Source organism: Berghia stephanieae, chromosome 1, assembly GCF_034508935.2.
Source record: "Berghia stephanieae isolate SIO BIC M18660-M18661 chromosome 1, UCSD_Bste_1.3, whole genome shotgun sequence".
Classification (NCBI taxonomy): domain Eukaryota; kingdom Metazoa; phylum Mollusca; class Gastropoda; order Nudibranchia; family Aeolidiidae; genus Berghia; species Berghia stephanieae.
Genome location: NC_088360.1, coordinates 86,194,471 through 86,204,712, shown reverse-complemented (window position 1 = coordinate 86,204,712; position 10,242 = coordinate 86,194,471). Strand labels below are relative to the sequence as shown.

General features: G+C 33.4%; 1 protein-coding gene across 2 annotated transcripts in view; it reads right to left on the bottom strand.

Moving 5' to 3' along the window:
* Positions 1-2,031: 2,031 nt before the first annotated feature.
* LOC144960060 (trafficking protein particle complex subunit 13-like) overlaps positions 2,032-10,242 on the bottom strand; it is a 154,805-nt gene continuing 146,594 nt past the window's right edge. The window contains exons 8-12 of one of the 2 annotated variants that reach the window (XM_078893017.1): positions 9,335-9,465; positions 8,687-8,888; positions 6,715-6,815; positions 5,973-6,129; positions 2,032-5,523 (exon numbers count right to left, since the gene is read on the bottom strand). In XM_078893017.1, coding sequence (XP_078749143.1) covers positions 5,428-5,523; positions 5,973-6,129; positions 6,715-6,815; positions 8,687-8,888; positions 9,335-9,465 — 687 coding nt within the window. In that variant the 3' untranslated portion in view covers positions 2,032-5,427. The remainder of the gene's footprint in view (positions 5,524-5,972; positions 6,130-6,714; positions 6,816-8,686; positions 8,889-9,334; positions 9,466-10,242) is intronic. The other variant, XM_078893010.1, reaches the window with a different exon arrangement.

Sequence of the window (10,242 nt, the reverse complement as noted above, 5' to 3'; positions counted from 1 at the left end):
TGTATGTTTAACTACGATATTTGCAGAGGTCAGTGTATATCATAATAATGGTTATGCGCAAATGATCTATTTATCCATGATTTTTTTACTAATATTATCTAGATTTGTATGAGGCGGGGATGGCCTCAATAATTCGATTAGTAGTTTTCAAAAATAATTCTAATACGGTAGATAAACAGGTAAATAAAAAAAAATTAATGAAGAGCTAATATGTTTGTTTTTGTTTTGAAGGGTCTTACGGCGCTCGCAACACCTTTAGGTCATATCAGCGCCGGTAAAAAAGAAGAAAATTGGATTTTAGATTTACAAATAAAGCACCCAAAGAAAAGTAAATGAGGGGATTTTGTTTGTTTTTGTTTTTTGTTTTTAAGGGTTTTACGGCGCTTGCAACACATTTAGGTTATATCAGCGCCAATAAAAAGGAAGAAAATGGGATAGTAAAAAGTTCTAGATTTACAATTAAAGCATCCAAGAAAAAGTAAGACAAAGGGGAACTGGGAACAAATAGGGATCAGATGTAGATTCCAAGAGCATACCATCAATGTACTTAGTTTGAGATCACCAATAAGTCTCATCTGGACACAAGCACGGCCCCCACTAAGAGGAATACACTCAAATGCTTACATTATAAATTATAACAAATATAATAATACATAACAGAGAGATGATTTACAAGGAAAAAAATATCATCTCCCAAAACAATAACTATGCATTTGACTGTTTCCCTCCCAGCCAGGACCCCGACCAGGGTCAGTACAAAACCAAGCAGTATCATTCCAAGACAAAGACAGAATGCAAGTTGGAAAACAGATATAGGGGGATAGAAGACACAATAAGTACCTCCCTGCCCACTATGGGAGGTAGGAACCCCACCCAGGGGATTTTGTTTAAAAATAGTGAACGGATATAGATACCAAGAGCATACCAACAATGAGCTTAGTTTGAGATCACCTAAAAATCTCATCCAGACACCAGCACATGATCCGAATAGGAGGGACACACTCAAATGATTACATTATAAATTTAAGGCAGCAAATATAACAATACATTATGGAGAGATGATATACAAAAATAAAAATATCATCTCCCAGAACTATAATAATACATTTGACTGTTCAGCGCGAGTAAAGGGGAAAACGACGGAGGAAAAATTGTAGATCTGCTGTTAAAAGAACCAGAGAAAAAGTAAGACAAATGGGACTGGTTCTATAGGGAACAGAAGATTCCTTGAGCAATCCACCAATGTGCCTATTTAGACGTTACATAAAAGTAAAAGCCCCATCCAGGCATACGGAAAGATCCAGTCTACAAAGAACAATATATCCAGAACCAATAACCATAACAGTGCATAATAGAGAGATGATTTACAAGACAAAATATCATCTCTCTCAAAAAAAAAAAAAAGGCACTACCTAGACACTTGGCTGCCTACTTCTTAACTAAATGTCCCTGCCAGGACCAGGATAAAAACAAAACCCCGTGTAATCTTAATCTAGAATCAAGACAGGGAAAACATATAGTGTGGGGGATAGAATACACAACAAGAGTGATCTCTCTACATCCACCATGGAAGGTCAGAATGCTGAACAGATACAATCATTGCATTAAACCACTTTATTGCCCAAGTAGTCTTAGTATTGTATTCAATGACACGCTGATAGAAAAACAGTATGAGGTCAGATTACCGTTGGTTGATTCCATTACAAATTTCTTATTTCTTCTTGTGCGTGATCATTATAGGTGGTATTAAGGTTAGTGCACCCACTTCATAAACTGGAGGATTGGACCTGGTCCTGGTTTGCAGTAGCTGGGTCTCTTAAGATATGGCAAAACTTAAAGTGAAATGGAAAGGAACTGGTAACCGTATGGCAATACACTGGTGACATGGGACAACACCTTGTTCACAGGGAATTATGTAAGTCTGCTCTGACATGGGGCCATTATTATCATCTGTCAAATCGCATGGCAGTGTATCTACTTCACTCAGAATTTCAAGTCTATCAAATAAGCAAACACAAAATGACCAAAATATGAAATCATCTGAATGAGTTTATTGCACCTAAAGAGCGATATTTCAATCATATAAAATCACATTAACATCAAAATACATCCAACTTTGCTCTCTCAATAAAGATTCTCACATGGAAGAATATGATGATAATAAGACAAACCAGAAATTAATGGACAACTTTTTTAAATTTATCATTCACTCATTTATAATATTTGAAATTACTTTTAATATCAATTTTTGTCTTGACTAAATGACAAAAATTACTTTTCTAAAGTGTCCAACATAATAAAATGAGATGTTTTATAACTGCAAATATTAAAAGAACCATACAAGTGGACTATTATATATTTGGATACAGATATATTGTACAGGAATTCAAGCATTATCACTCTACTTTAGATAGAATCATTTAAAAGAAACTTTATGTCAATTATCAGATTATTTATTCACAAAACTTTCGTTCTTAAATGAGCAGTCTCAGGCAGACAAACGTAGTTTTATATCATGAAAAATATTTCTATTGGTAGCACAAATTTTCATGGTTTCATTCTATTCAATGCAATTCAAATATTGCCCTGATCAGACATCATCATAGGCCAGTCTTGTATCTACTACTTTAAGTTACAACACATGGCAACAATGCATGGAACATTTTATAAACAGCGTCTCGAGCCCCATATTGCCAGATAGTGAATCGGGTCTGTCATTAAATAAGCCTTGAAGTGTTCAAAATATCTATCAGACAAGAAACAGTCAAATATGTATGTCATGTTCAAAGATTAATGTTGTTAATTTTAGCGTAAATTACTCACAATTTGAGATGAAATTGAAAATTGATTTTAAGTTATATGTTATTAGACCACCTGAATCTAATTTAGAATAAAAATGTGATGAAGGGATGAATCTATTTGAAATTATTTTAGCTTACAAATCATTCAAATTGCTTATATCACACTTCTTTTGTTTATCACTTTCATCAAGTATGTCCTATTGTAAAATGCCTAAGGAATTTTAATTTCTGGTTCCATTTATTTATAACTATTAAAGAAGATTTTTTATAAAATGGTATCTTGATGCTCCAAACTTAAAATTGAGTGATGTTTGTTTTTAAGGGTTTTACGGCGCTTGCAACACATTAAGGTCTTATCAGCGCCAGTAAAAAGGAAGAAAATGGGATGGTTAAAAGTTTTAGAATTACAATTAAAGCATCCAAGAATAAGGCAGACAAAGGAGAATTGGTTCAAATAGGCAACAGTTGTAGATTCCAAGAGCAAACTATCATTGTACTTAGTTTGAGATCACCTAAAAGTCTCATCCAGACACAAGCACAGGTCCCCACTAAGAGGAATACACTCAAATGTTTACAAATCATAAAATACATAAACAAAACATAATACAGTGCATAACAGAAAGATGATTTACAAGGAAAAAAATATCATCTCCCAAAACAAACTATATATTTGACTGTTTCTCTCCCAGCCAGGGCCAGGACAAAACCAAGTAATCTCATTCCAAGACAAAGACAGAAAGCATGTAGGAAAACAGATATACGGGGATAGAAGACACAGTATGTACCACCCTGCCCGCTATGGGAGGTCAGGAACCCCACCCAGAAAATTGAGTTAAGACAGACTGATCTAAAAGTTCACATCATTTTATTTTGAAATCAAAGAGAATTATTTACGAAAAATGCTATCTATTTATTTCCAGCCGGACTATAATAATAATAATAACAATAATAATAATACTTAATAATAATAATAATAATAATAATAATAATAATAATAATAATAATAATAATAATAATAATAATATAATAATAATAATAATAATAATAATAAAATAATATTATTATTAATTATTATTATTATTATTATTATTATTATTATTATTATTATTATTATTATTATTATTATTATTATTATTACTATTACTATAATGAATACAAAATAATAATATTAATAACATTATGATAACTTGATGATATGTGTATGATCACAATTGACAATCATAGCAAGAAATTATAAAAATGATGGATGATTATGATGATGACGCTGATGATGATGATGATGAAGATGATAATGGTAGTTGAGGTTGAATAAGAGAATAGTGACCTAGGTGAATCTCTATTTACACGTACATAAATACCAAAACAAAAACAAAAAACACAAACAAACAAACAAAACAAAAAGAAGAAAAAAATAGAATTAAAAGTTTTAAAAAAAGCTTTTGAAAAATTCTTTACTATCTAAATGCAATCAAACAGAAGGAACTGGACCAACATGACGAAATCGAACTGACTTTGTTATGAGTACCACTCTGTAGCACCAAAGTACCTGATCTCTGAAAGTAAAATCTCTGATTCACAACTCGTTCTTGAAACAGCATTGATGTGTGGTCCAGAGTCAATTTGATTATAGTACGTATATAAACTTCTTGCCTTTACTACAGAGCTGTCAACCCACAATGCCAGGAAAACCAGATCAAATTATCAAATTTTTTCTTCAAATCTAGTCAAAAGGACAAAAACCTGTTATTCGAATCTGGTTCATTTAAACTTAGACATTATAAACTGCAGTTCTTTAAAGACCAATAGAAATATACCATGAAAACCCCAATTTGGAAAGGGGGGGGGGGGGGGGAAGGGTGATTTAATATGTGTTTTATTAGTTGAAAAGTGAATGTAGCGAAGAAATAAATTATAGAGCCAAACTCATTCAGGCACATATAAACACACAAACACACACACACACACACTCTCTCTCTCTCTCTCTCTCTCTCTCTCTCTCTCTCTCTCTCTCTCTCTCTCTCTCTCTCTCTCTCTCTCTCTCTCTCTCTCTCTCTCGCTCTCCCTCCCTCTCCCTCTCTTGACTACGATTTTTTGCAGCAAAGACTTATTCAAAACATTGAGATGAAATACACACTAAAAAAGTTATAAAGAAAGTCATCATAAGAAAAATGGGCAATATGACATCTTGTGAAGTTTGAATATGAATTAACAGGCTAAAGATGGCACTCATTCATTTTCAATATAAATTACTGACATCGTGTTATGAAAGAATTTTTTTGTCCCTATTCACTTAATAAGTATTCAATCAGGTAAAAACAACGTTGTCACCAAAACAAGCAGTGAAGAATGCAAGAAAATGTATTTTTCCTTTTAACATTCACTTACAAGGGAAGTAACAATGCAATAAATGATACAGACCAAATTTTTATAGATGTATCTCCCTTGATTTCCTTGCAAAGGAGAAAAGTAATATTACTAAATAATTTCTTCACAATATAAATATTCGAGTGTGCGTATCTGTATTAGAAACCATATCTTATCACAAGAAGCTGGGGAAATACAATTGCTTGCCGCAAAACAAAACAAACAAACAAAAAAAATATGGGAGAGAAACTGGAAATATAAGTTAGGAATCCACAGATACGACAAACACTTGTGAAATTTCATCATGCTCGTAGGTCCTCTTGAGAAAGTTATCAGTGAGTCGTAGACCACTTATAGTCTGAAATACATAATGATAAATCTTTAGCCATTAGCCATTTCATTACAAAACTGCTTGACAAAATGAAACAAAGTACACCCCCCCCCCCCCTCCTTCCTCAATGAAATAAAAGTTAAGGGGAGGGGGAAGGGTAGAGGTGTAGGGATGTTAGGGTTTTAAAGGGAGGTTATAAATAATAAGTTATGACAAAAAGTAATTCAGACGTCAGCAGAGTCAACAGAAGACTAGGACAAGGGGACAAAGACTAATTAAAGGACAACGTCTGAAGGCAAGGGACTTCATACATTGCCTGGTGGCAAGAAGTGGCCGCATCATGAAAGCTTTTACTGTTGTACATCTTCCAAATAATGACTATCACTATTATTATATTCTTGCTTTAATAATTTCTATCTGTAACTGTTGCACAAATAACATGTACCACTGTAATTTTCCCTACCAAAATAACATACCTGAAGTCCTGGAATGACAGAGATGAGGGATAGAGGAATGTCCAGGCTCTCATTGTGTGGCAGTTTTCCCAACTGTCTGCCCGACACGCCACACCACAACAAGCCTGATGAGGGCATCACGTTCTGGAGAACTAGAGTCAAATCCATTGTGCGTTCACTAAATAGATAAAAAATGAAAATGTTTCTATTAACCCATTAGAGGCAGGGGTTCCAGTTTAATCTAACCTGACATCAAATGTTACATTTACATCTTACATGACACCAGTAATTGAGGCAATGAGTCTCTGGTTACATATTATTGACGTCTTGGTGGGAACAGGTCTTAAGTGATAACCAGCTAAAAAATCATGGTTCGGAAAATTCAATATAGCTATTAAGGCATGAATCATTGCTTCTGCATTCTATGCATTTCTTGCACAGTTAATTTTTTAAAAATTTTAATGAAAAGAGAGAAGCAGTTAAGCAAATTTAACTCCCTTGAGTTCATATGAATGGAAAACTGAACAAACTTGTTCGATTTTCAATCATGGTGAACTCCAAAGAGTTTGATATGGATAATAGAGTTTTCAAATTAAATGAATTTCCAAAGTAAACATTTTAAAAAAGCTTTGATGACATATAAATGATAATTTTTCTTTTCCTAATTTTTTTCTTTCACAATCAAATTTCTATTCACCATAAGGGAAATTCAACTTCATGAAAAAGTGACAAGGGTTTAATAAAAAAATATCTCAAAACATACCAGCAGTTTGTAATCCTACATACAATGTCAAAAGTCGTTTCCAAAGCAACTGTATCAGGAACACTTTCAACAGTCAGTCGGATGTCTCCATATCCAGGGGCCTAGTAAAAATGATAGGGAGGAAAACCCCAGATATGGATTTTTTTTAAGGGGCGGTTTGGGTCTTTTCTAAAAAAAAATTTAATTACCTATATTGGGCGTTTTTAATCATTCTGTATCGTCATTATTGGTTAAAAAACAACATTTATGGTGAAAATTTTAAATTATCTGTGTTGATACCCATTTTGCGACCTAATTTGGGGGTCTGACATTAAAAAAATATAACAATCTTGTGGCAAACGTTCCACAAAAACTAATGAAGGAATGATCTTCATATTCTTCCATCTTATCAATATTATACCATAGTGTGTCACCATAGAGAGATTTTACGGCTTTAGCGTATGGAATTTTTATTAGAACATTACACAGTTAAGAACCAAAAAGTTATGACAAAACTGATGTTAAAAATTCAGAATTAGGACTATAATTCAAAATTCCAATATGTTATCAAAAATATATCTCTATGGCGACATAATACATTATCTCTATGATAAATGTGGAAATTTTCAGAAACTTTCATTGAATAGATTCTGAGAAACGTTTGACACAGTATCCCATACACTTAGAAAAATGACATTTTGAGAAAATAGCAAAATAGCTTCCCGTTTTTCACACTTTTCTTACTACCTTTTACATTTTTGACTGTGTTTTTCCTGCCTTTATAGTCTACTTTAAGAATTTGGACATCAATTATATCATTTCTAAGATAATAAAATATCATTTTCCACCAAAATATCAAAATCAATTTTTCGAAGGATTTTCTTAATAATTAAGACCAAAATCGCCCCTTAAAAAGACGAAAATGAGAGATTTTTCACTCTCGTCAAAATCACATTTTCACCATGTCAGACCATATCACATCAAAAGACTCAAAACAAATGAAAGACATTTCTTCAATTCTAAATGGAAGATAAGGGGGTGAGAATGTCTTCTTTCAAAATATCACAGTAAAAAGTATTTCACTTGTCATAAATTGGTTGACCTGACGCATCTGACAAAAATGTGGTGCTGTATAGAATAAAAAATCACTTTAATACAAATTAAGTCAGTAGGACATTAAGTGACATTTGACCCATCACTCCAATAATTCGCTCTTTGCTTAAATTATATGTCATGTCAATCTGTTTTAAACTTTGATATGAAAGTTGAGTTGTTCGCGGTCCATATGACCAAATCATTTGTGATTTCCACAGCATTATAAGTCTCTTAAAGACATAAACAAATGTACAATTTGGTAAAAAATACAAAAGCATATGTACATTAGAAACATTTTACCGTCTAAAAACCGCAAGAGGGCATTATGTATCTTAATTCTGAGCCAAATTACATAATCTAAAGACTGGTCTGTAAAATATGCTCTCTGGCTTGTAAGACTTCTATTGATTTCAGACATCCTAAAGGTCTTAAGGAGAGAAAAAATGATCAAGCAGAAAGAGACATGCTTACATTTGCTTATGTTGCATCATTCAAAAGCTTGACTTTTCTCAATCATATTTTAAGAACCGTTATCTCAGTTGCACAACTAAGTAAGAATCATCACTTTCTCAATCAACGGATAAAAAATAAATTTCTCTATCATTTTGATTTAAAAACTCTCTATATTATCCAATTAACCACTATATTTATATTCATCCAATCAATTATAAGTGGTATGGTCTTCACTTCGTATTCAGACATGCTTAGTTCACATATAAACTGACAAACTATGTAACCTTAATTTGTAAACTACACCTTGTTCATGGGCAGAGGGGGGGGGGGGGGAGATTTTTTTTTAAAAGGGAAAAATCCCACCATATTCTCTACTAGACACCTAAGCACCTTGGCAACTATTACTCAATAAAACTCCACTTTCACTAGATCATCAATTACATACCACCCGTTGTAATTGGCTGGTCTGCAGCCGACCTCTCTCTCCCATTGTGGTTTTCCACACAATGTCTAGCTTGCCAATGTTGGTAACTCCCTTGAGAAGACGGGTGTCTGCATACAGCTCTGGCCTGGGACTCAGGCAGTACAAGTACTGACGTGTGTCATTGGGACTCAGACAATCCATGGCTCCAAACACTGGGTTGGTTCTGGGATTGAACAAATAAAAATCAATGTTCTGGATAAAATAGCAATCTATCCATGTTTACAGCTATCTAAAATTTCCAACAAGATACGGATGCAGAATCCTAGTCAATAAACTAACAATAAAAGATAACAAAAACAAAAAAAGAGAATGAATTAGACTGTTAGGTAAAAGAGCCAGTGAGGCTATGGCAAAATCAAGTATCATTACAGGGAAACGAAAGAATGAAACGTGACAGAGCGAAAAATAATATATAGATGGATTGAATACACAGAAAGTGAGCTGCTCACCCCTCGAAGGGAAGAGAAGGGCCTGCCACTGGTTGAAATTAATTGGTCATTTTGACTGTAAGATATTGTATATTGTATTGAAAGTACAGATCGATTTGAGACATCTGTGATAACCTTTATAATAAGAGTTTTCTGAATAAATCATATGACGACTACTTACCCATTCTTGCCATCTCTGGCATTGAGCTCTGTGGCTGTGTACTGTTGGGATGGCTCCAGGCTGACATGCTCCATGTAGATGGGCCCAGGTGTGATATTCTGAATCTGGGCCTCCAGGTACACCTCATCAGACTGTGGCATAATGGGACAGAATGAAGAATAAAAGGATTAAAAAGAGTGGAGTACATGTTAAGCATAATATCCCATTAATACCGGTTAGTTTGACGATCGATTAATAATAACCATAATGAAGTCATTGCAAACATGACCAATGTAAATAAACCTGTCCAATTTTTAGAGGATCCATGAGAGTTCCAAGAATTTAAAAACAGACTTTATCTTATTTTCTGCAACACGAGATGGACTGTACCATTTCTGCAGCAGAGTTCTTTCTGCTAAATTTATGTTAGACACAACTCCCAATCATGGCTAAATGAAGAGGGAGGGAAGGAAGTAGACATGTTTCAAATCAATGCAGTCAACTTTAATTCTAATGTAGGTTAGACACATATCACACGGCACTAATCATATCTCTAAATTTTTAGTTCTTGTTCAAACACTGTGGTTCAGTCCTACAGCACCATGCATGTATGTCTTTTTTATTTAACCCCCTTCTAAAGCAAAAACAAAACAAAAACAAAGGGCAAGCTAGCAGGAAAGAAATAGTATGCAATATATGTGATAAATGAGATTTATAGAGTAGTAGGTTGACACAATAAATAAATGATAAATCATTGCTTGTTATAAAATACAAATATGAGATGTATAACCATTATCCTTTACTTTACTTCAGACTATAATAATACCATCTATGCGTCGATGTTTGGAATAAATTGTGCTGATCATGATTATGATTTTTGAAAAAATGTTTAAAAAATCAACCAATGATAAATAAATAAATTAGGATGC